Consider the following 27,493-nt stretch of genomic DNA (forward strand, 5'->3'; position numbering starts at 1 on the left):
AACATGTTTACAGCTTGCCACTGTTTGTTGAAGAAGTACAGGATTCAGTGTTGATAATGAAGATGTTTTTCATTTTTCATCAGACAATTTTCCATTGTCGAAAAGATGGTGGCAGTATGACAAATAAGAGAGCAGTTTTATGAAAATGAGTAGTTATTGACTGCCAACAACTAAATATAGGTTTAACACCACCTAATTATGGGTTTTTAAGAAATTGTTTATTTTATACAGAAGAAAAGGGGACATTTTTATGGATTTTAGTAAATGTTAATGGTGTTGGAGCATGGACACAGACCCTAATATGATGTGAATTTATTTAAATGTAATTGTTTTTGGTCAGTGGCGTGCACAGACTTTTTGAAGGACAGGGGCGAAAAGAAAAACAGGTGCCTTTTGGCTCCCAAGAGGGCATTTTAGCATGCATTTCAACTCCCAAGAGGGCACTTTAGCACGCATTTTGGCTCCCAAGAAAGCATCTTAGCATGCATTTTGGCTCCCAAGAGAGCATTTTAGCATGCATTTTGGCTCCCAAGAGGGCACTTTAGCACACATTTTGGCTCCCAAGAGGGCACTTTAGGACACGTTTCAACTCCCAAGACGGCACTTTAGCACACATTTTGGCTCCCAAGAGGGCACTTTAGCACACATTTCGGCTCCCAAGAGGGCACTTTAGCACACATTTTGGCTCCCAAGAGGGCACTTCAGCATGGCTGTTGGCTCCCAAGAGGGCACTAGCATGCGTTTTGGCTCCCAAAAGGGCACTTTAGCATACATTTTGGCTCCCAAGAGGGCACTTTAGCATGCATTTTGACTCCCAAGAGGGCACTTTAGCATATATTTTGGCTCTCAAGAGGGCATTTCAGCATGCATTTTGACTCCCAAGAGGGTACTAGCATGCGTTTGGCACCCAAAAGGGCACTTTAGCATATGTTTTGACTCCCAAGAGGGCATTTTAGCTAGGGTTTTTCAACAATTGGGCCACAAGGGGGGGAAACCACCCCCCTGCCCCCCTCCTGTGCACACCACTGCTTTTGGTTAATTTTGACCTCACCAGGTTGTTTGTAAATGTAATGATCTTTTTTTTTTCCATTGTCCATGTTTTGTTGTGAAATTAGTTGTATAACTCTGCAGTTAGAATACAGTAAAAAAAAAAACAAAAAAAAAAAAACTGCATCTATAAATGTAGTTAGTGTTGGTGTTCTTGTAGTTCAGTGTTATGTAAGTGTTTTTGTGTTTAGATGTATTGAATAGTCAAAGTCCTCTGCGTTTTTTTCTTATCTGGGAATCAATTGTTATGTGAGGAGGTAACTGATACAGAAAACTGGATCACATTGTCAGAATAAATAATGTGATATCACTGTCAGTAAGCAAAAGTAAAGTTTAAAGTATATACCAATAATCGGTTCTCAAGATCTAATCAGTAAGTTTCCAGTTCCAGTTGTCAAAAAAGTTCTTAATAACTTCTAAAAAAAAATCTCTTAATAATTCTTTGAAATTATGGTCTATATTTTACTGTAGCATAACTTTTAGTTAAGTAGTTGAAGTAATAAATGAGTGAAGAAGAAAATCAAACATTAGCAGATTGTGTTCTCGTGTTTTATTGATGCTGTTAACTCTTCACAGACAAATAGATGACAGTAAAATGTTACAATTGCAAGGTTTACATACAATAACAGATGTACTTTAAGTAGAAACAATTGCTTCTAAGTTCTCATAAATATGGCAAAAGAGCAAATTGTTCATAGTCTTTCCAGTGAAGAGATGTTTAACAGATGGTAGTGTTTCATATGGACTTAGACTTCAGTCTGTGGGGGGGTCCTTATTGTTGGAAGGGAAATGGAAGGTCGATCTCAAGCCTTCCTTCATTAACCTTCACAAAGGCTTGGGCTTCCTCTGAAGCTTGCTGCAGGACACCGTAAACAGCGGTATTGAACTGGTCCACCATGTAAATGAACATGTCCATAATGTACTCAAATCTATTGTTAATCTGCTCCATATCAATTTCAGAGATCTTGTCAGCAACATTCTTAAGTACAGTGACAAATCTAAGGTAGAAGTTATTGAAGTTGACAAACATTGCATCTAAATAGTCTGACTTGAGAGAGTCAACAAACTCCTGAGTTTTCTCAACAACAGCCTTGAAGGTCTCACCTATTTTAACCAGCATTGTGTCAAGACTCTCCATATTTTTCACAAAGTCCACAACTTCATCAAAGATGGTCTTGAAAGTTGCTTTGATGTTCTCGATGATCTGGCCTCCATTAATTGCATCACCAATTGGCATGCGCACTTGGACATTTCTGAAGAACTCAACAAGGGAATCATAGAATGCTTCCATGTTCTCATACACATTCTGGATGGTTTTATCAAGCACAGCGGCAATGCTGCTAGTCAGCTTCTTAAGAACCTCAGGGAGAGTGGTCATCTCATCAGACCCAGGCAGTCTGAACTGGGTCTCCCTCAAGAGCTTAATGATAGCATCCAGGAAGACCTGAACAGTCTTCTGGTACTGGACAAAGATGTTCCTGAAGAAGATGGACAACTGGCTCATTTGAATATCATAGCTGATGGCAGCGTCGTAGGCCTCACCGATGCGAGTGACAACAGCATTCTTCAGCTCCTCCATGTTGCTTGTAATCTCATACTTGTCAGCAAACATTTTGAGGGTGGACATCATGGAGGGGAATTTCATCTTAATTTCAGACAGCATTGCCTTGGGTGCCTCCATGTTGTATGCGAACTGCAGGTTCATCTTGTCAGCATCCTTAGGAGTTGATTTTACCATCAAGATGTCAACATCAACCTCTGGTGCAGACTGTTGGATAGGAAGAACAAAAGAAAAAACAAAATAAATGTTTGACCTATGCTTTGATATTGTTGGTTTGTTCTTTTTTAATGAGGTTGAAAAGGTAATGACACTTACAGGATAACGACCGTAGAGTCTTGCACTCATCTGAGCTGGCATTCTGCCGTTGATCTGAAGACCCAGGAAGCCAGCAGATGGGGAAGATACTGAGGCACTGATACCATTTCTGCTAGCAGCATAACGCAGGTTCATGTCAGTGAAGGTAGGACTGTTGATATCCACATTCAGGGTGTGGCGAGAGATGCTGGAAGAAAAAGAAAGTATTTAAAATTATGCTTTTTTATCTGCAACTTGATATGAACAAGAAGTTATCTCTTACATGATTAAAAGCTAATGTTTAAAAAGTAAAGATTCAATATTTACCTATCATCAGCCTGGCGCTTTCTCCTGAAATGTGAAGAAATCAGATAAATTATTTATTACCTTAGACATGATAGGAAAATATTAAGCAAAGTATTAATTGTAAATCAAACCAAAAATGTTACCTTAAAGCTTGAGAAATAACATGGTTGACATCCATGTTCATGTCGGCATGTGTCAGGGTCATTTTGTTGATCATGTTCAGAGCATCATTCTCAAAGTTTGTGGTGGTAGTAGCTATTGAAAGAAACAGATTGTATAAGATTTAGTGTTCAATATTGCCAACAATAAACAAAATCATACATCTTTAAAAATTTCATCAACTCACCATCCATATCATATTCCAGGAAGGTCATGAAAGAGGTGGCAGAGGACTTAACGTTGACTTTGAAGACAGGGACAATACCTTCGACTTCAGTTACAAGGTTTGTTGTGTACACTGGGCTGACAAACTTGGTGTTGGTGGAGATCATTTGCTTGGCCGGTGTCACTTCAGCAACAGCCTTCTCAAAGATGGTGATGTCACCCATGTTGGTTGGCTGAGACATATCAATTTCAATATCAGCTGTCAAGGACTGCATTGGTACAATGTCAATGGTTGCCTGAGCAATATGCTTTCCCTTGGTGTTAAAATCGAACAGATCTGCTTCGTTGTTGCCAGTATACTTCAGCAGTGCGTAGACACGGCTCATGGAGGCTTCAACTGCAAGATTCTCATTTACATCCATGCCGAAGACTTTGACGGTACCACGGTTAAGCTTGGCATCTGCAATAACTTTGGAGGTGGAGCGCAGGCCATTTTCATTCAGGTACATATTAACCTCATTGTCCAGGACTCCCAGAACCAGATAATCTTCAAACACTGTGCCATCCATGTTTCCCCTGGTTGATGACTCCATAGAAACATACTCAAAGGTTCCCTCCATCTTCAGACTGTGATCTGCCTCAGCCTTTACAATTGCCTTGATCACTGGGATGTTAATGTCACCAGTCATTCTGAAAGTGGATACAGCATTGGGCTTGGTTTTGGTGTCTGCAACCAAATTTTGGTTTGCTTCCAGGTTGATGATAGGCAGTGCAATCTTTGCAACAGTAGCAACAGAGACTGCTGTTTCAAAAGTCTCAGGATTCACGCTGAAGCTGCTGTCATGAGTGCCTTCAATATGATTATTTTCAAGGGACAGGGAGTTGGCCAACTTGAGTCCTCTGCTGGTTGTCAGGCTGGTAGTGCCATCAAGTTTGGCTTTGAGGGCTTCAAATACTGATGCAGTGGTAGCTCCCAAACGGAAAACAATATCATCCTCAGTATACAGTCCAGCATTAATATTCAAATTGATGATGGCAGATTTCATGGACAGCTCTGTAACAAAGTCACCCAAACTGGGAATCTGGATCAGACCCATCTCAACAACGGGAGCATCCTTGCTCTTCTTGTACATAAGCTTGGCATCCACATCAACAGACTGTTCAGTGGTAGTCAAAATGTCCTTCAGTCCAGTTTGCTCATATAAGTTAAGATCACTGATAGCAGGAGTACGGAAGTCAATAAAAGGGAAATCAAGCTCAGGGATGCTGATGGGGGATGTCAGGAAGTCGAGATTGGCCTCACTTTCCATGGCAACAAAGACTCCAGCCTCATCTTCATTATTGTCAGCAGTGAAGTTGTAGAACACTTTGTACTGATTGAGACGAGCCATGGTCACGGTGTTCATCTTTTGGGTGTCAGGCTTGAAAAGGGCTGAGTAATCACTCTGCAAATCTATCTTGGCATTAAGAGTTTCAAAAACATTGACTCTGGTATTTCCTTTGTTTTGGAAGTCAAAGACAAACTCCATTGGACGGGCCAAAATGTTGATTCTGTTGGACAGGACTCCAGTGATGGCACCATGCAGTTCTGTGTCATGGTTGGCAGTGATGTCAATTTTCAGATCAAAAAGATTAGCATTTCCAGAAACCACAATAACACTGTTCTTTATCATTGGGGCTCCTGCCTCATTGCGGACGTTGAATTTGAAGTAAGTTAGAGTGCCAATTTCAGCATTAATTACCTGTTTCATCTTCAGCATGGCGGAGTCAGTGTCACCAGTGAAGGCGAGCGTGGTAATGCTGGGAGTGACTGTCATCTGCAGATTGCTCTTGTGAGTGCCCTCGTTCTCATTAAACTTGGTCTGGCCGTTATTGTCAACTGTTAGAGTGAGCTGGAGGCCATCTTGGCGAGCAATGACTTTCTGGCTTACACTGACTTCAGACCTGACATCAAAGACTTCACAGTTCAACAGATGATTGTAAGTTGTGTCAAGAGTGGCAGACATTCCTCCTTCCATTGCAATAAATGCAGTGTTTGTAAAGTCAGCAGTGTAAGGTGTAGTGGTAACCTTCAATCCAGTCTTGGCTTGGGCCTGGGCTGATAGGCCATAGAGATTCAAAGATGCTTGATGGTCAATTCCAACAATCATATGGTTAAGCTTCAGTGACTCTGCAACAACAACACGGCTCATCTTTGGGACTGCAATACGAGCAGTGGAGTCAAGTTTGTAATTAAGAATTTCAAACCTTGGAGATGTGGCCATGGAAGACAAGAATCCTGTGAACTGTGGTGTCATTTCATTTTCAGTAGAATTCTGGAACTCAGCGCTTGTCTTGACAGTGTAGATTGGAGACTGGAATTTAACTTCTCCATAGAGTTTGCCAAAGCATGGAATCATGAACTCACTTGGAATGGTTGGCAGCTTGATCTCAGGAATTTCCAGAGTCTTCACAAGCTTTTCAACAGGAACTTGAGGGATGGTAGGGAATGAGATCTCAGGAAGAGTGAATTCTGGGAAGGCTATCTCAGGCATTGCAGGAAGGTAGTTCATCCTCAGGTCTCCAAAGAAAGCATCCAGATCAATCATGCTGAACCTAAAGTTTACAATAAACTCAATAAGATCCATGATTTTCTGCTTCATTTCCATGTATGAAATTGTGGTGGCTGGAACAGTGTAGAAGTTCAGGATTGTAAACTCTGGGATTTCCACTTGTTCTGGGATTTCAATTGCTTGGACCTTATCCATGCTAAACTTCATGGAGGGCACAACAAGATCAGTCAGAGGAACAGTGAAGGATGGAATGTTAAGCTCAACTCTGCTCAGTTCAGTCATCAGCCCGGTGATCATCTGGTCAAGCTCGTCAATGATCTTTTGCTCAGGTACAAACCTCTTCATCATATTTACCAGTCTGCTGAACATAAATTTGGCACTGTCAATGGCTTCATTATAGCAGTCTTTCACCATGTCCAGAAAAGAGGTCATTTTTTCTTTGACGTCGAAATTGGCAATTTCCTGAAGTATAAATTCAGCAAACACCTTAGCATCATTCAGAACAAACTGGTCCAAGGTATCCTTGACAGACTTCAGAATGTCTGCAACTTTGACTTCTCTTAGCTGTTCAGTGAAGTCTCTTACAGAGGATAAAGCCAGATTGACAAATTCCCTTGTTGCCTCAAGTTTCTGGGGGATTTCAAGTGTCTTGATCATTTCATTCATGGAAGTTGTGTATTCAGCAATAACTTCATTGATGTAATTTACAAAGTCATTATATTCCATGGCCTTAAGCTTCTGAACAATGGTCTCAATGAAATTGTTCAAGTGTTCAATTATATCCTTAACTTCAGTTGCTTTTAAGTAATCAATAGCCTGCTGGAAGGTTTGCATGAATTTCACTGGGATGTCTGCATCTCTCACCATCTGGACAACAGAAGTGATGGTTTCATCAATTTTAAATTGCTTGATGAGTTCCACTGCTTTTTCCACAACAGCTTGGAGTTTTGTGTCAAGTTCAAACTTTACAATCATCTCTCTCATTTTAGCATAGAATGTGTTGATTTTACCAACAATGTCGAGGTCCTGGATCTTTTCCTTCAAGTAATCGGTTACTTTGGTGAACATATCTGTGGGAATGTTCATCATCAGCTCCTCAATTGCACGTTGAAAGTTAAAGCTAAGAAGGAACTCCTTCAAATCAACAACAATTCTGTGGATGTCAATGCTCTCAATAATGGACTTCACCTCATCCAAGTACTCCTGCATTTGAAGACGGATGTTGAATTTGTTGTCAATGTCAACAAGGAAAGCCATGCTGGTGCCCTTCAGTTTTTCCAGATCAATGCTCTCAAAGGCCATCTTCATGGTATCAACCACATAGATAAACATATTCTTGATGTCATACTCTTCACACACTTCCTGGATCTTCTGAATGATTGTTTCAGGCAAGGTGAAATTTTCCATCATATTTTTTGTCATTTCAGCAAACTTTTGAATGTAAAATGTGAGCTCTTTCAGCAGTTTTTGAACCTCATCTCTTGCAAGCCCTAAAAAGCCTTCCACGTCTTCCATGGAGATGGAGAAGTCTTGGGTAAAATCACTGACGAGCTGCTTCAGCTGAGTCACTTTACCTTCGATATTCATTTGAGAAACAAAGTTGCTTACATGCTGGGGAATAGCTTCAAGTCTAGCCTTCATTTCTTCATTGTTCATGATGTCCTGCAGGGCCTCAGCCATTTTCACAACAAAGCCCTTCATACTTTCCAAGACGGCAGGCACACTTTCAATCAGAGGGAACTGAATCACATGGGAATCTGTGTTCTTGTCATACTTGAGGAAACCAGCCATGGTAAATTCCTGATTCTCTGTGGTTTCTGCGTTGAGCATGTTTGTAAATACAGTGCTAGAGACCTCCATTCCGATTCTCTCAGCAGTGTTGTAAACACTCATGTCTTGATTGAAAGCATGTTCGTTCATCTTAGACTTCATTCTGAAGCTGGTCCTCTGCTCATCAAGAGACAGAGTTGTATCCATCTTGTTGTCGAAGGTGGTCTCAAGAGAAAAGCCATTTTCCAGCTGCTGTGTCACTGATGCTCTGCATTCATGGGAGCTAGCAAAAGCCAGGGGTTGTGCTTTAAGAAGGAGCTTGCCGTAGAGTTGAGCACTGTGCTTTCCATACATGGTCAGGTCTCCATCAGCATTGAAAATGGCATCAAGGTTGAAGTCAAATGGAACAATGCTGCAACGGATGCTGTGGTCAAAGCGCATTGGCTGTGAGTTGAAACGAGCATCATTTGTGAATCTGGCTGCAAGACCAATAACTTCAAGCTCAGTGTTGTGGTTCATGTGGGTTCCGAAAAGTTTTCCAGTGGTGCTGCACTTTGCATTAGCAGTCATATCAGCATAAGTTATCTGATAGATGTGCTTCATCTCTTCCTCACCGTAGATGGCTTTCATGCTTCCAGTCAGGTCAATCTTGTAAAGCTCTCCCTGCAGCTTAGCCTCATTAATGAAGTTGGCCATCAGGAGTTTCAGGTTGTTATTAACATTTGCAGTGACTGTGTAGGGTTTCATGTCAACAATGATGTCATGAGTGTAAGTGACATATTCACTGGCCACGGCTTCAGCCTTTGAGTTGAAATCAAGGCCAGAGGCAGAAATGGTAAGAGAGTTAGAATTATCAACCTTCATGTCATACATTGCAGCCTTGTTGGTAACGGACAGAGCAGCTCTGGAGAAATCAAATCCAGCATCAAAGGTGTTTTCAAGGGACAGAGGACTCTGGAGTGTGGTTGTTCCACTTGTGGTCAGACCATCCTTGTTCATTTTCATAGTAGCCTTGTGGGTAGCTTCATTGTCAAGGAACTTCATGTTGGCATCACTGTTTACAGCCAGACCATTGACATCAAGAGTGGCAGTCATCAGAGAATAAACACGGTTATCAGAGTAATCTGCGTTTGTTTCCATTCTCATGACAACTTCACCAGCACCAGCAGAAGCTTCAGCCTGGTTACGGATCTTCATGCCAAGAGCAAGGGCATTTGCATCGTATTTGACTGCCAGCTTTTGGTCTTTGAAAGAAAGCTCAATAACATGGGTCAAGGCGTCTTCAAAGGCATTGGTGTTAGACAGAACTGAGATTTCGCCATTAAGAAGAGATCCTGTAATTGTGTTCTGGGCTTTAACAAATGTGGAGTCAAGCTGAACAGAAGAATCAAGCTTCGCCTCTGGTCTGAATGGGAAGACGCTGAAAGACTGGGTTGAAAGGGTTTTGCCAAAGATAGGTCCGGCCTTGAACATACCATCAAAGTTGCTATCAGCAGTGAGTTCTTCAGTATTCACTCCAGCCATGCCAGTGTGGTCAAGTACAATATTGAGACCAAGTGGGCTAGTAGCTTCAAATTTGCTGACTGATTTCACATTGATTTTGTCAGTAATGGTTGCTTCCTCAGTGATAGTGAGACTGGCTTCCATGAATTTATGGGCCAAAGAGCTTTTCACTTCGGCTTTGATGGAGTCAGTTGTGGCCAACATTCCAGAGCCTAAAAAAGAAAAAAAAAAGAAGAAAAGGTAGATAAAAAGTGATTATTGTATATATAACAGTAGTTGAATTAATCATGGTCAAACATGTTCCTTTGCATATACACAACTGAACATAACTCAGCTGTAAGCACATTGGGTTATATTATTTAAAAACGACAACTATAACTAAAAATTTGTATCATCAGTGAAAGACACATTCTTAGAACTGTGATATAATTTAATGAGTTTGCATCTATTATTCACTTTTATGTACCTTCAAAGTGTACTGATAGGATTTCGATGGGGGAAGTTCCTGTCACATCAAACTTAGCTGAGTAGCTTGGTGTCTCCACTACATCTTTGCCAGCAGCCATTGAAGCCTCCATGTCATAAAGGTTGCTTTTCATCATTGTTGAAAGCTCAGCTTTGCCAAACAGGGGAATAGACAGAGTAATGCCCTCAGGGACAGAAAGCCTTGGGATGGGGATCTCCATGGAGACGATTTCCAGTCCATATTCAGGGAAAGACAGCTGTGGTGTGGTCAGCACTGGAGGGAAGTTGAAGTCGTTTGTTGACTTTCCTCCAAGAGGGAGAGGAATTGTAAAGATGAAACGTTCATTGTTGAAGTAATAGGTAGCCTTTGCCTCGCTGTGGAAAAAATCAAAATGAACATACGTTAACATTTTATTTAAGCTCTTTTGAATGCGGATAATTAAAGTAACAGCCATGAAATTGTTCACTTACGTATTCAGGAAGAGTCTCTCAGGCATGGACATCTCAGGCATATCAGGCACTCTCAAGTTCTGGATGTAAGGAATATCAGCGCCATACTTTTCCATGTAGTTGTTTGATGCCTAAGACATAAACATACTTTATTTAATACTTTGCTACCTACAAAAATCAGATTTGTATAATCCCAAAATTCCAAGATTCATACCTCCACAAACTTCTTGAAGATGTGACGGACTTTCATGTCTGTCTCTCCAACCTGAGTGTCAAGGTACTGATCAACCATGTCATAGATTGGCAAGTTAGTGGTCTCGGTGTTCACGTCAGATTTGAACTCAACCTCAAATCTGCTGGCATCTGCAACATGAGATTACAATAATTTAATCTTCAGAACTCAGGAAACATCTGTGATGGTCTGACATGTCTATAAGAAATTAACTGTAATGTTACATTACCATATTTCATTTCAATCTTCTGCTCAGATACAGCGTCCATGACCTTGATTTCACTCTTAAGCTCCATTTCCAATTCTTCCTCACGCTTCATGTTTGCTGTGAAAGTGGCATCAGCACGGATGGAGGGGACGAGGAGTTGAACTTGCATCATACCTTCCTTCATGGCCTTCAGACTGTGAAATATATGAATAAGTCAGTTTAATCTCAGTCAAGAGGGTAACATTAATGTTTATTTATCAGGATCCATGAATAATTTCTTACTTGGCACGGCCAACCAGGGAGAGCTGAGGGATGTTCTTGTTGATGAAGTCAAGAGAGATGGAGTGAGTGCCTTTGCCCTTTGTGTTACCATCAACAACACCCAGTCTGAGTCCGGCCTCCACATCATAGTCAGGGATCTGGATGTCAGCTGTGATGACATTCTTCCTTCTGTTGTATTTCATGATTGCTCTGGCTTCAGTGGGGTCTGCACCTGTTTTTGATAGGAATCATGTTACAACACTATACTTCTCTTAAATGAGACAATGACAAGATGGGAAGATTCATAATGAGTGTAATGTACCTTCAGCCCTCAGAATGAACTTAAAAGCGTCAACCTTCTGGCGACCCTCTTCTCCCTCCCTGAGGAGCTCATAGGCAACGGTGGCTGTGTACTCAGTGACTTCACCAGTAGGATGGAGCTCCACAGCAAATCTATTAAGATAATTTAATTGATTAGCCAATCTTCTTAGATAATCAATTTTAAGAGAAGACGTGTATTTTTTAGTGGGTTAGAAATTCTTGCTCACTTGCTGTCTCCAGTAAAGGGGAAGTAGGGAGCTGTCTCCTGAGAGAAAGCATCAGTGTACTGCAGAGCAGAGCAGTATTTCATTCCAGCGAAGAAGGGGGTGCACTCACTGAAGTCAACCTTATCCATCACCATGGAGGGGATTGTCATCCTTCCTGATCCAGTCACAGCCACCAGGTTGTTTCTAAATTTTAAAGACAAAATCAAAGTATCCCTTAATACAGGGGTGTCAAACTCATTTCAGTTCAGGGGCCACATTCAGCTACATTTGATCTGAAGTGGGCCGAACCAGTAAAATAATATCATAATAATATATAAATAATGTCAACTCCAAACTTTCCTCTATGTTTTAGAGTGAAAAAAAGTAAAATTAAATTTATGAAAATGTTTACATCTACAAACTATCCTTTCAAACATTGTGAATAACATGAACAAACTGAAAAAATAAGTGTAATTTTAACAATATCATGTTTCAGTTCATCATTTACACATGTACATTATATATAACTTACAGATCACAGTAGGTCTACAAATACACAAAATATTTAGTAACAGGTGGAATATTGTTAAAATTGCTCTTCTCTTAAGACATTTCAGGTTGTTCACTTTTTTTTTTTTGCGTAATTATACTTTGTTTTAGTGTAAATACATGAAAATATTTACATTTACAAAGAGAAAAATCTGGAGTTATGAGAATTTATAAGTTATTGGGTAGTATTTTACTGATCTGACCCATTTGAGATTGAACTGGTTCAATTGTGGAACCTGTGCTAAAATGATAGATAGATTGTTAATATCTTAGTGTAATTTTAGCATTTCACACATTCATCCCAAGGGCCGGACTAGACCCTTTGGAGGCCAGATTTAGCCCCCGGACTGCATGTTTGACACATGTGCCTTTATACATTTTAGCATTCTGCACATCTGATTTTACCAAGACAAACAGTCCATCCTTTTACCTTTCTGCCTATTATACATCGTTATTAAATGTTTTATCCTTGTTGCTAGTTGGGTTAGTTAAAGTGATTATTATGGATATGCTCCAAAATTTGTCCATGGCCCATGCCTTGAGCTTTGACTAAAGTAAAAAAAAAAAAAAAAACAAAACAACAAAAAACCAAAATACTTAGCTAATATTACACAGTTTCTACCTGTTGCTGTCTTCTTTACAAATAATCCTGACATATTGGTGTTGGTGGTCTTTAATGTATTAAAAATTGCAGATATTTAAAATAAATGCAGTCTTACGTCATCTTGATGAGTTTTGTGGGACCGGTTGGAGCAGGGATGGTCATCTTGAACTCCTTATCAGCCATGGAGATTTTGGCAGTGAGTCCACTTTCATGATAGATGTTGGTGTGCATTTCCAGTCCAGAGTCGACATATTCAGGAATGTGGGAGCCAATCTGAGTCACGAACTCAACACCAGCGGAGGGCATGAAGGTAACTTCGCTCTATGTGAAGACAAATACAAAGTGACATTTTTATTCACTGTGGGAGAAAAATGTACAGGAAGCATTACAACACATTTAAGGATGATTACCATGTCACGAGCAATCTTCAGCCCACCCTTGACGCCAGGGGTGAAAGTTCCAGAAAGTGCAATCCTCAGAGGGACACCAGTGAGAGTAGGCAAGAAGAATTCATTGTCCATGAAGATGTAATGGGCGAAGAAGGTGTTGTCGGTGGTAGTCATCAATGCCTTCATCATCTGTGGCAGATAAAGATGCACATAATTACAATTAGCGGTGCTTTAAATAATAAATACAACATTTTGTGGTTGACTCTGCTTCTTTAAGTTTGCTTACATCAGCAGGGAACATCTTCAACATGCTGTCAATCATCAGGGCAGCAGAGTAGGCCATCTCCTCCAAATCGTTGGTCCTCAGATATCCCAGCTCATTTCCCAAGAGCCTCAGGTACACCATTGCCTCAGGAGATTCTGCGCTCTTCAGATCCCTCACCAGTTTGTTGAAGTTGCGTCCAATCTCCCTCATCAGGTTCTGAGAAGTCTTAACAGTGTAGAGTGCACAAACTCCTTAAGTATCTTTGGTTTATTTGAAAATGTGTTATCATAATAGTGTTTCTCAAACTGTGGGGTGGGACCCCCAGGGGAGGTGCAAAGGCTAGCCAGGGGGGACATGGGATCACTTCTGGGTGTTTTTTTTTTTCCGTAGCAGGTGAAACTAATGTTTTAGCGTTGGAGCACCCTGGACTCTTTTTAGGGACGTACAACAAAAAATTTACTGCCATAGTGATCTGTGACTAGACAAAGAGTTTAGGTTTAGAGAATGGACAAGGATTGGACTGAAAAAGAAAAATGTGCAATGTTTCTGTTTTTGCACAGTTTGCACTTTAATCTTCTGAGATGTGCAATGTAAACAGGCTCATTGCAGCCACTGATATTGTTAAAATGTTCTTCTTTGTTACCAAAATGTGTTTGTTGTTCCAAAAAAAAAGTAACTTTATTGTCATAGTTGTAAGATAATTGCGCATTTTCTATTTTTATTTAGAAAAATATTATCTCTGGGAGGAGTCTTGTTGAGTTTATTTGTATTATTCAAGCAAAAATCATTAAAAAAAAAAGTTATTTTTAGTTTGTACAACAAATTATTCAAGGAAAAGCAAAAAATATTGTTCAATATTGAAGTTTCTTTCAATAAAAGTTATAACTGCACCACTGTTACAATGTTGTTGGGGTTGAGGGGGGGCCTAGAGATTTTTCATCCTCCAAAGGGGGGCCCGACAGAACAAGATTGAGAACCACTGCCATAATACAAGAGCTTAAACTTTAGAATATAATGCAACTAAATATATTTCACTGAATACCTGTCTCTTCATCCTGTCTCTTCTCATAGCTGGCAGGACGTTCTTCAGCATCTCGCTGAGTCTGACTGGCATGTTGTCGGAGACGAAGTACATTGTTTTCAGAGCAGTGTCTGGGAAGAAACCATTTGGTCCAAACAGGGCCTCAACAGTTGGCTCAAATCCCTGGCCCTCCATGCCAATCTGAAAGGGTTACAACAGTTTCACAGTTACAACTCAGCAAATAAAAAATATGCCTCCTGTTCAACTAAAACAGCCCAAAACCTTACCTCCATCATGTCAACATCATAGCCAAAGGCCTTAAGAGTCATGTCGAGCATGACCTCCTTGGGCAGGTAGCTAGAACCCTCAAAGATCATGTTGCCTTCCACGGAACCGATTTTGTAGTTACGAGAGAACTTGGAGGGATCCATAGTTTGGCCGATCTCATTGTCCTGCAGAGCATTAAGAATCCTTTGTCTCAGGCTGTAGAAGAGACAGAGAAAAACACAACGAATGGTTAAACCACAAAAAGTGAGCAAATGGGAACAACAAATCTTAACAATTAACCCTCTGGTATCCGGGTGTGCCTTTTATGCACACTTTGCACTTCGTGTTAAAAAAACTTCATATTATTTTTCACAATTTAAATAAGGTTAGAATTCAAAAGTTGTTCATTTTTGCATGATCTTTAAAATTCTGCCCACCAACTAAAATGTGCACCTTGTAAACAAAAGAAAATTACAAGACTAGCATCTGTCTCCCAAGTGTGCCTAAAACGCACTGTTTCTTCCATTTGATATGTATGATTAGGGCTGACCTTGATTTACAAAAATAAAATCAAATTAGAGCAGAAAAATAAATCAATATATAATATTTAATAGTTTGATTTATAGGTGTGCCTTTTTGGCACACTTGGTAACAGATGCTAGTATTTTTGAACATTTGACCTAGCGCCAAAAATAATAATGCAAATTAACCAATGTTGGAGTTAATCATTGACATATGCCAGGATGAAAAAATAAAATAATATATGATCCACTTCTTATGTAGTATGTCGAGAAAAAAAAATATTTTTTGTGTTTTTTGCATCCAAAAAAAAGGTTTGTTTACATTTCAAACACGGCATTTAAAGGGTTAAAAAATGTGACAATTATTGAGTATTTGGTATTTTTATTTACGGCTCAAGTTGATGAAATAGAAAAAAGTTTAAAAGAATGAAAAACAAACTGTATGAAAATTTTTTTGATATTATTCCACAAGTGTGTGAAAAAGGCACACTTGGTGCTCAGTAAGGGCCTTGGTGGATGGTATACCGGAGGGTTAAATACAAATCAGTTGTAGTTTTTTGCTTACTCGAGGGTCTCAGGCTCAGTTGAGGACAAAATGTTGGTAATGTGGGAGATCACGAAGCTCTTGAATTGTGTGTCCTGCTCACTGGGCAAGGCAGCAGCCAGCTGGGCCAGTTCGCTCTCTTTTGGATCCTTCATGAGAACCAGATATGCAGCAATGCGCTTCTGCACGGGGCTAGCACTGTCCAAGACCACCTGCATGAGAGCCTCTCTGCTCTGTGGTCAAAAAGAGAAGTAGTCTGAGAATGCTGCAAGAATAAAGATTTGCATCATTGCACTCAACTAATGAAATGATTTGTCTTACCTCCTCAGGGACAGCGGTCAGTCTGAACACCTGGATGGCAGCCTGCTGCACAGCCATGGCAGCTGCAGGTTGGCTCACACACGTCATTACAGCAGCTCTGAGTGCAGGACTGACAGGGACCACAGCTGGAGCCATGTTTCCAATAACCTTTAATCAGACAAAGAAGAGTTTTTGAAAAATGTTTTGAATGCATTATAGGTTTCCTCCTCAGGTTAGAGGTAATTAGCTAAAAAAAAAAAAAAAAAAGTAGACCTTCAAAATGTAAATTATTTTAAGTTTCTACTTAATTTTATCTTGACTTTGGTGTCATAGCAATTGTAATTTTACTTTCAAATACATTTTTAAAGTCAGTAAATCAGCTGTCAGTGTTTTTTTAAGAATATGAGTAATAATAAATAAAAAAGAAAAAGAATAATAAAAGAAAATGCCACAATTTAAATATTTCATAAATTAACAAAAACACATCTTACTTTTTTCTTGCGTTTTCTGTCTTGTGTTTGTAACGTAATTCAACCAAACATTGTCTTGTAACCCACTTGTCTTTGGGAATCAATGGCTTATGCTGCTCCTACTAGACTAGACTAGACTATACTATACTATACTATACTATACTATACTATACTATACTATACTATACTATACATACTATATACTAATAATACTAGTTTTCATTTCAGTTTTGAAATATTGCACTGGACACTTACCCTCAAAGTCATGAAAGTCTGGTCTTTGTCACCGGTGCAGTCACCCAGCTGGGCGGCCATGAACTCAGCAACAGCATTAATCTCAGGGATCATTTTGCCCTCTGCTTTGTAAAACCTGAAATTAAAATTTAAATCCCGTCAAGCTTATTTTACACACAGCAACATCACAAGTAAGGATGCACTAATTCACAGGTGTCAAACATGCGGCCCATGGGATACATTTGTGAAATGCAAAAATTACACTGAAGAAATTAACAATCAGTATAGTAAAAATCATTTTATCTCAGGTTCCACATACAGACACATATAAACCAATTAGATCTCAGTTGGGTCAGACCAGAAAAACACTATCATAATAACCTATAAATAATGACAACTGCAGATTTTATCTTTTTTTTTTTTCTGCAAAAAAGTGAAATTACATGAAAAAGTTTACATTAACAAAGTATCCTTTTACAAAAAATATGAATAACCTGAACAAATATGAACAACGTGAAATGTATTGAGAAAAGTAAATGCCATTTTATCAATATTCTACCTGTTACTAAAGGTTTTGTGCATTTGTAATTGTAATGTAAGTTGTAATGCACATGTGTAAATGATAAACTGAGGTAGAATATTGTTAAAACTGCACTTGTTTTTCTGAAGACATTTCAAGTTGTTCACGTTTTTCAGATTTTTAAGGAAACGTTGTAGATGTAAACATTATCATAACGTAATTTTACTTATTTCACTGGTAATATTTTACTGGTCTGGCCCACTTTCTATCATATTGGGTAGAATGTGGCCCCTGAACTAAAATGAGTTTGACACCCCTGCATGAAATTGGATGCAAGAAAGTGTGAAAAAATTGATAATTACTGTAGAAATCTTATTGAATTACACTTTCTTTGAATTTCAGCAGATGTTGTCATGAAGTTGAATCCGTGCTGTCACTATATAAGTCACTTCTTGTACATTTAACAGAGTTGGCATTTGTAACTGTAATATAAGTTGTAATGCACATGTGTAAATGATAAACTGAGGTAGAATATTGTTACCTCCGCCAAGGAGGTTATGTTTTTGCCAGGGTTTGTTTTTTTTGTTTGTCTGTCTGTCTGTTTGTTTGTTTGTCTGTCCGTTAGTGTGCAACATAACTCAAAAAGTTATGGACAGATTTGGAAATTTTCAGGGTTTGTTGGAAATGGGATAAGGAAGAAATGATTAAATTTTGGTGGTGATCGGGGGTGGGGGGGCCCACGGGGGGGGGCACTGATCAGCCTTGGCGGAGGTCTGCGCTCTCCGAGTGCTTCTAGGTAAAACTGCATTTGTTTTTCTGAAGACATTTCAAGTTGTTCACGTTTTTCAGATTTTTAAGGAAACGTTGTAGATGTAAACATTATCATAATGTAATTTTACTTATTTTACTGGTACTATTTTACTGGTCCGGCCCACTTTCTATCATATTGGGGTGAATGTGGCCCCTGAACTAAAATGAGTTTGACACCCCTGCATGAAATTGGATGCAAGAAAGTGTGAAAAAATTGATAATTACTGTAGAAATCTTATTGAATTACACTTTCTTTGAATTTCAGCAGATGTTGTCATGAAGTTGAATCCGTGCTGTCACTATATAAGTCACTTCTTGTACATTTAACAGAGTTGGCTATAATCCACTCACCTCTTGACCACGTTGCTCAGAGCGTACATGATGGCCTTGCTGGGCTTGTATTTGGCCATCTCAAGCATGTCATTGATCAGGAGAGCAGAAGGATTGGACACAAGACCCATAGCAAAGACGGCGGCGTCAACCTCGGGTGCGGAGTTGTCGAAGGTCCTGAGGATCTGCATGATGGCACTGCTGCACTCAGGGGTTCCGCACTGGGCCAGAACCTGGTAGGTCAGGACACGGGACACTGCGAGGGCCTCAGGAACTGCGGGGCTCAGGGTCTCGGCCTTCATTCCGCGGACCATGGTGACGAGTTTGTGGAAGAGGTGGGCCCTCCTCTCGCCTTCAGTCTCGGGCAGAGCAGCGAGTTCACCCAGGAGGGTCAGAGCGGCATCCTTGTCCTGTGTAACAGTCTTGTCCTCCACAACCTCCATGTTGAGACCCTTGATAATATCACCTGTGATAAATGAGTGGGATGATTGAGTTAATGAGTATTTTTTTTTGCTCTCACACTGTAAAAAATGACTGTAGAATTAACACCAAAAAGTTGTAAAATTGCAACATAAATAAACTGTGAGTGACAATACAATGCAAAGTTGTTAATTTGAAAAGATTTTTGTGTTAATGATTGAATGAAATATAGCTGTAGTTTTTACAGGATAAGTATGTGAACAAAATTAGATTTGTATGTAGAAATGATGTATTTGTATTGTTTTTAGAAAATAAAACTGTAAATTGAAAAACAATGTGGTGCTGTTTAAATTGCAAAGACTATAATGTTGAAATAAATTGTAAGAGCCAAAACATGATGGCTAATAGGAATTAATGTTTATAAATTTATTTGTGTGAAGTTGCAAATTTCTGATTTTCTTTGTTGCAATTTAATGCACCATCACTGTGTATGTGTGTCATATGACCTCTCTGCCGTAAGAAAAAAGAGAACTTACAGAGCTTATGAGTAAATAATTTTTTCTACCGTCTGACATGATGTAAATGAGCCTTTTTTGCTTTAATAAATTTTGGAACAGATTACAGTCTTGTCATTCGCGTCAGAATTCAACTCATATGTGATTTTTTTTTGGAAACGAACGGAAGATCACTACAGGCATATTTGCTTTTATATATAAAGTTATAAAAAGTAAACATTTAACAATGTAACATTTTAAATTTGTAAATTAATGGGTTGGCAGAGTTGGTAGAGCGGCTCGTCCAGTAACCAAAGGGTTGTTGGTTTGAATCCTGGCTCTGACTGCCCATATGTCGAAGTTTACATGGAAGACACTGAACCCTAAACTGCTCCCAGTTGGACCTGGTGGATTTGGAAAGCACTTTGGACACCAGGAACGTGGAGAAAATGTGTTAAATAAGTGCAGTCTTTTTACCATTTAAATCCACATGTTTAAAATGTTAAATATACTTGTTTAAAATGTTAAATATTCATGTTTAAACTGTTAAATATTCATGTTTAAAATGTTAAATCTACATGTTTAAAATGTTAAATATTCATGTTTAAAATGTTAAATATATATGTTTAAAATGTTAAATATTCATGTTTAAACTGTTAAATCTACATGTTTAAAATGTTAAATCCACATGTTTAAAATGTTAAATATTCGTGTTTAAAATGTTAAATATATATGTTTAAAATGTTAAATATTCATGTTTAAAATGTTAAATATATATGTTTAAAATGTTAAATATTCGTGTTTAAAATGTTAAATATATATGTTTAAAATGTTAAATATTCATGTTTAAAATGTTAAATATATATGTTTAAAATGTTAAATATTCATGTTTAAAATGTTAAATATATATGTTTAAAATGTTAAATATTCATGTTTAAACTGTTAAATCTACATGTTTAAAATGTTAAATATTCATGTTTAAACTGTTAAATCTACATGTTTAAACTGTTAAATCCACATGTTTAAAATGTTAAATATTCATGTTTAAAATGTTAAATATATATATGTTTAAAATGTTAAATATTCATGTTTAAACTGTTAAATCTACATGTTTAAACTGTTAAATCCACATGTTTAAAATGTTAAATCTACATGTTTAAAATGTTAAATCTACATGTTTAAAATGTTAAATCTACATGTTTAAACTGTTAAATCTACATGTTTAAAATGTTCAATCCACATGTTTAAAATGTTAAATCTACATGTTTGAAATGTTAAATATTCATGTTTAAAATGCTAAATCTACATGTTTAAACTGTTAAATCTACATGTTTAAAATGTTAAATCTACATGTTTAAACTGTTAAATCTACATGTTTAAACTATTAAATCTACATGTTTAAAATTTTAAATGTTCATGTTTAAACTGTTAAATCTACATGTTTAAAATGTTAAATCTACATGTTTAAAATGTTAAATCTACATGTTACTCTGTAAATATGTATACAGTTGGATGTGTTTTTTACAGTATCGTTCTGGAAACCACAGCTGCCAGTTTTTTTTTCTGTATAAACAACAGGATTTTTTTTTACAGTGCAGTTATAAATCTAACAGTAAGCACAGAGAATACAAAAAGAAACGAGTGTCTTACTGTGGTCGAAGACTCTGTCGTTGTGAGGAGTCACCTCAATCAGAGTCATCTGTTGCATTCCCATGTTGGTAACTCCAAATTCTCCCCTGTTGAGAAACAAAGCTGAATTGAAAGTTCTGTAGAGCCTTTGTATAAGACAGATCACTATGCACACAGTAGAACGCTAAAGAGTCCAAAGTAAAGTTTGATTTACTTGTGAGAGAAGGGGATCAGCATGTGTTTCTCAGTGCAGGAGCCGGAGATCATGTGTTTCTTCTCGTTGTCAAACTTGTAGTTGCAAGTCTGGGAGCTTCTGACCAGCTGGGCAAGAGGGTAGTGCTGCAAATACATGCATAGTCATAAATGAAAGCCCTTAAGTTTACAGAATGATAGTTGATTTTTTTTTCTAGATTTTAATTACAGCTCAATTATTTGCAATTTACTGTTTAATTCAGGGGCGTCAAACTCATTTTCTTTCAGGGGCCACATTCAGCCCAATTTGATCTCCAGTGGGCCGGACCAGTAAAATAATGTCAGAATAATATATAAATAATGACAATTCCAAATTTTTTATATGCAAAAAATAACATGAAATTATGAAAACATTTACATTTTACAAACTATCCAAACAAAAAAAGATGAGAATAACCTGAAAAAACAGAAATTTCTGAAGCAAAATAAGAAGAAATAATAAGAAAAATATGATCAATATTCTGCCTCAACTTATGATTTACTACATGTGCATTACAGATCAGATCTACCAAGGCACAAAACAGGCAGAATATTGTTAAAATTGCACTTATTTTTCTTTAGACATTTCAGGTTGTTCATATTTGTTCAGGTTATTGACGTTTTATTATTAAAGGATATCAGAATTTAATGTTCTTTGCAGTAAATTAAAGAGAAAAAAATTGGTGTTGCCGTTATTTATAGGCATGATGTCATTTTTTTTTCGCATTAAACCAAGAAGAACATTTGGAGTCATTATTTCTAGGTTATTATGCCATTATTTTTTGACTGTTCATATCTTCTGCACTTTGTAAATTCATCCCACGGGCCGGATTGGACCCTTTGGCGGACCGGTTTTAGCCCCCGGGCCGCATGTTTGACACCTGTGTTTGAATTGATATGTTTTGTATGTTTTTTGTTTTTTTTGTTTTTTTTTTGCTGCTTTCACCAACATTAAAATTATGACTCTGCGCTACACCATTTCCTTTCTAAAGCTATTCCAAGACTGGCTCTGTTTTAATGCCATTATCATACTTACCATGCCAGAGAAAACTGCCAGGGGGCTGGTGTAATCCTTCATTGGGACAAATTTGTCACATTTGGACAGATCTCTCTTCAGGGTGATGTCGGTTGGAATGTCCTCTCTTGCGTTGACAGTGGAATAGGTCTTGCACTTGCCGTGAACGGTGGGCTAAAGTGAACAATTAGAGGAGGAATGAATTTTTGACTCAACACCAAACTGTTAATATCAGACAGTGTAGATGTTACTGATACAGATAGTTTTCAGAATCATCTTCAAGTACATAAACACATACAAGGAAATCTTTGCCAGTAGGTGTTGTCTCTCTAGTATTTTATAGTAATTATAAATACAAGACATAATAAAAAATATAAGAAAAGTAAAATCAAAGCAACTCTATATGCATATAAACTCTATATACGTAAAGACACAGTAAGGTCAAAACACAGTAATGTCCCATCAGAGAGGGAACTTTAACCCTTTCATGCATGAATTATGAGAACCTTCGTCAATATTTTTTTCTTGAGTGTTTTTATTCCTCTTTAGGCATGAAAAAAACAATGCAAATGATTATTTTTTTTTTTATGAACCTATTTTACAGAGTTACAAAAATGTCCACTCAGCTGGACACCATGCATTTAATTTTTGAAGCAAAGAAACATGTATTTAAAACTCATCATCAGAAAGTGATAAACTGTGTGAAAACTATGAAATTATAACATTTTTAATGCCACTAATTGCTAAATTGCTAATGTTTTCTCACATTTTATCATACTCTAATATTTGTTATTACTCATTTCATGGAGATAATATCCTCCTGAGACCCAGGAATTTGACAGTTTTAGCTTTTTTACATTAAAAAATTGTCTTGATTGGAAACTGCATAATGCAACAGTTTTTTCATATACATTTTTAAAATAATTTTTATTTATTGATTGATTTTTTTTTAATGGAATGTACTTTGTAATACACAGCATTTTTTAAGTAAAACTGTCAAACTTTTGTCGCCTACAGAGGACAAAATGCATTGCTGGGTCTCAGGAGGATATGCAAAAAAAAAAAAAAAAAAAAAAGAAATTGTTTCAGAAAACTGTTAATTACAGTCTAATAACAATTAGCAACTGATTTCCAATAAAACATGTTAGTGCAGATCAGGTTTATCATGAGCAGCAAAGTTACAGTAATGGTATGAACTGCAGTGTTTGGGATGATACATAACTTTCCACTGTGTTGGCTGATATGGAACTAAAACAACAAAACCCATGAATATAGAAAAGAACAGCTGCAGAATATCTGTCCACTGTAGTGACCAGTATGCATGAAAGGGTTAATTGATTACCATTCCAACATTTATTTCAATATAAAGTATCTCCTCATTTTGGATAATCCCTTATGGTCCAACTAAAGCAAAAATGAATTTAAAAATAAAAATGTGGGTCATTTAGCAACACTAATCTGTCAAAATGTCTCTAAAATGTCCCGCCAAAGAGATTTTGAATACTGTGTTTTGACCCAATATCAACTTATATACAACTAGAAGCACTCGGAGAGCGCAGACCTCCGCCAAGGCTGATCAGTGCCCCCCCCCCCCCCATGGGCCCCCCCACCCCCGATCACCACCAAAATTTAATCATTTCTTCCTCATCCCATTTCCAACAAACCCTGAAAATTTCATCCAAATCTGTCCATAACTTTTTGAGTTATGTTGCACACTAACGGACAGACAAACAGACAAACAAACAAACAAACAAACAAACAAACAAACAAACAAACCCTGGCAAAAACATAACCTTCTTGGCGGAGGTAATTATAGTTCAATTTTTTGGTGCAGTTGTGAATATTAAGGGATGATGCATTACCATGTACTTGTTCTTGTCTTCTTCCACCAGAGGCACAGCCAGAGCGGAGATGATGCCCCTCTTGACGTTCAAGATTGTTGTTGTCTCGCCTTCCTCAGGGTACAGTTTAACATCGTACACACCCTCAACCACAACCTTCAGGGGGTACCTGCAACAAGACGGGCCATTATGAACTATTCATTTAGAGTGAATATTTAATGGTGCAAAATCTTTAAAAGCATCCTATGAAATTTCAAAGATTCTAGACTTGACGGAATGACATACTTCTCCATTTCAGCAGCAAAAGCGTCTGAGCCTGGTGCAGGTCTGAACACAGGGTTACCCTCTGCGTCCATTTCGGCCACCTCGCTCAGGCTGCAGCCTTTGGTGCGTACAATGAAACTGCAAGTCTGCGGCACTTCGATTTCAACCTGTGAGAGGAGGTCAGTTTGTATGTCATTTTTTTCCTTCAGCTTGAACTACTATAATTTGCAAAGGTAACATTAAAGCAGGGGTGTCAAACTCATTTTAGTTCAGGGGCCACATTCAGCCCAATTTGATCTCAAATGGGTCGGACCAATAACCAAAAGCAGTGGAAAAAAAGTAAAATTCTATTATGATTAAGTTTATATCTATAAAGTTTCCTTAAAAATCTGAATAACATGAACAATTTGAATTGTCTTAAGAAAAACAAGTGCAGTTTTAACATTTTAACAATATTCTGCCTCGGTTTATCAGTTTGTCATTTACACATGTGCATTACAATCGCACAAAACATGTAGTAACAGGCAGAATATTGGTAAAATTGCATTAACTTTATTTAAGACATACACGTTTGTTCATATTTGTTCAGGTTATTCACATTTTTTAATTGAAATATAGTTTGGTCATGTAATAATAATAATAATAATAATAATTAAAAAAAATAATAATAATAATAAAATAGTAATAATGATGATGATGATGATGATAATAATAATAATAATAATAATAATAATAATAATAATAATAATAATAATAGTAATAATAATAATAATAATAATAATAATAATAATAATAATAATAATAATAATGGATTGGATTTTATATAGTGCTTTTCTAGACACCCAAAGCGCTTTACATTATTGATCCATTATTTATTCGCTCTCACATTCTCCCTCTGGTGGTGGTAAACTACATCTGTAGCCACAGTTGCCCTGGGACAGACTGACAGAAGCGTTGCTGCCAATTCACGCCTACGGCCCCTCCGACCACCACCAAACATTCATACACCAGTGTGAGTGGCACTGGAGGCAAGGAGGGTGAAGTGCCTTGCCCAAGGACACAACGGACTGACTAGGGTAGAGCGGAATTCGAACCGCCAACCCTTCGGTTATTGGATGACCCGCTCTACCACCTGAGCCATGGCCGCCCCATGTAAACATTTTCATGTAATTTTACGTTCTTACACCAAAAAAACAAAGAGAAAATTTGGGGTTGTCATTATTTATAGGTTATTATGATAATATTTTACTGGTTCTGACCCACTTGAAATCTAATCGGACTGTATGTGGAACCTGAATTAAAATGATTTTGACACCATTGATTGTTAATATCTAAAGTGTAATTTTTGCATTTCATAAATTCATCCCTTGGGCCGGATTTGACCCCCGGGCATTAAAGCATTAAGGTCTTGTTTTTACCATGCAAGAAGCCTTGGGTCCATTTTTGAGCTGTGAGGCTCCAGTGATGGCGTTCAGGGATTCAGCTTCGTATTGGTATTCGTACTTGTGCAGGGTCTTGTACCGTTTAGCCACTGAAGAAACAATCACCAGGAAAAGAGACGATACATTTAAACCCAGATCTCAGTCATTAAAATAGTGTAAATGGAATATTTACAGACAAATGAAGGCATTCTGTTTTTTCTAGAGTAACTTACGCAGACAGGTTGGATGATCTTCATCTTGGGCAACTATTCAAAGAAAGACACAAAATTTGGCCTTTAAATTTAGCAGCTGAAAAAACTGAAAAAGTAAAATAAGACTCATGTTTTTAAAATTAATCATGGAATAAATTCAGTAAATTGAGCTTTAAAAAATTGAAAAAACTGAAGAAACTAAAATAATTAAAGCGCGTTTGTATGTTTTTAAAGTAATCCTGTTAAAGGTTTAAGGTTAAATGTAATATATCGAAGGCCAGAATACAAAACCTCCCATCTGAAAAAATCCCTTTTTTCAGGAAACAAAACAAAAAAAAAACTTTAGTTTTATTATAGTATGGTCTTTGTTAAAGATATCCAAGCATATTCTACTGTTCTCACACTCTCTTTCTACATTATGTGTTAACAACACATACTATATACTCACCATTTAATGTAAAACTCAAAATCTAAACATTTCAGATAGGATGTTTTGTTTTTTAGCCATCGATATGAACTTTTTGAAGTGGCAGCAAAACTACAGAAACTCTGAAACTCTTGAAAATCTTTAAAAAAAAAAAAAAAAAAAAAAAAAAAGGTTATTTTTTTTATTTGGATCTACTTTTAAGTTTTGTTAAATCTATACTAATCATTTTGTTAATATATATAAATGTGAAGCACTTATAAATGCTTGTTCCCTGCAAAACTGTCACATTCCACAAGCAAAGTGTAGTTAAAATAAAACAGTCAAATTTAACAGCTGAAAAAACTGAAAAGTAAAATAAGACTCATGCTTTTAAAATTAATCGTGGAATAAATTCAGTAAAATGAGCTTTAAAAAAAATTTGAAAAAACTGAAGAAACTAAAATAATTAAAACACATTTGTATGTTTTTAAAGTAATCCTGTTAAAGGTTTAAGGTTAAATATAATATATAAACTTTTTAAAGTGGCAGCAAAACTACAGAAACTCTGAAACTCTTGAAAATCTTTAAAAAACTTTTCTTTTTTTTTTTTTTTTAATTGTATCTACTTTTAAGTTTTGTTAAATCTATACTAATCGTTTTGTTAATATATATATATATATGAATGTGAAGCACTTATTGTTGTTCCCTGCAAAACTGTCACATTCCACAAGCAAAGTGTAGCTAAAATGAAACAGTCAAAAAAGCCACATTTAAAAAAAAAAAACTAATAATAATAGTTGGCACTTAAACAGTTTGTTCAATTTACATAACAAACATTATTTTATAAAAGAATTTGCTGCAACTATTCAGATTTCCACAAGCAAATGTAATTCTATTAAGCAACTAAAAATTTATCAAATTAAAAAAAAAAAAATTAGATTAATTTCAAAGTAGTTATGAAGGTTGGTAAAATAAAAACTGTTTTAATAACTAAATACAAAGTACTTTAAGAGGTTAGCAAAAAATAAATAAATTAAAAAAACAACAGCAGAAGCAATATATTGAAGAATTTTCTGCAAAACAGATTTTCTCAAGCAAAATCTAACAGTAAATTCTAGTGTTAAACTTCAAAAAAAAAAGTTTAAATAAGTTATTCCTCCACTCACAAGCCAAGGCAGATGTGCTCAGAAGAAGCAAAAGGCAGAGCTTTGAGTCCCCCATGATGGGTTCGTTGAA

At 37.1% G+C, this 27,493-nt stretch overlaps 1 protein-coding gene across 1 annotated transcript; it reads right to left on the reverse strand.

Annotated features, from left to right (window-relative positions):
- Positions 1–1,683: 1,683 nt before the first annotated feature.
- apobb.1 (apolipoprotein Bb, tandem duplicate 1) lies at positions 1,684–27,493 on the reverse strand. Its single transcript, XM_030128835.1, has 29 exons — positions 27,424–27,493; positions 25,873–25,905; positions 25,637–25,749; positions 24,240–24,385; positions 23,976–24,123; positions 22,135–22,287; positions 21,082–21,206; positions 20,889–20,974; positions 18,346–18,790; positions 16,686–16,800; positions 15,982–16,128; positions 15,682–15,893; positions 14,616–14,811; positions 14,350–14,529; positions 13,329–13,532; positions 13,064–13,231; positions 12,769–12,974; positions 11,522–11,704; positions 11,296–11,426; positions 10,995–11,205; positions 10,734–10,906; positions 10,487–10,635; positions 10,294–10,403; positions 9,824–10,197; positions 3,555–9,569; positions 3,352–3,463; positions 3,230–3,253; positions 2,924–3,110; positions 1,684–2,815 (listed from the first exon to the last, which is right to left on the reverse strand). Exons 1-29 carry the CDS (start codon positions 27,476–27,478, stop codon positions 1,820–1,822), a joined length of 11,397 nt encoding a protein of 3,798 aa, XP_029984695.1. The 5' UTR covers positions 27,479–27,493; the 3' UTR covers positions 1,684–1,819.

This window comes from Sphaeramia orbicularis, chromosome 24, assembly GCF_902148855.1.
Source record: "Sphaeramia orbicularis chromosome 24, fSphaOr1.1, whole genome shotgun sequence".
Lineage (NCBI taxonomy): Eukaryota > Metazoa > Chordata > Actinopteri > Kurtiformes > Apogonidae > Sphaeramia > Sphaeramia orbicularis.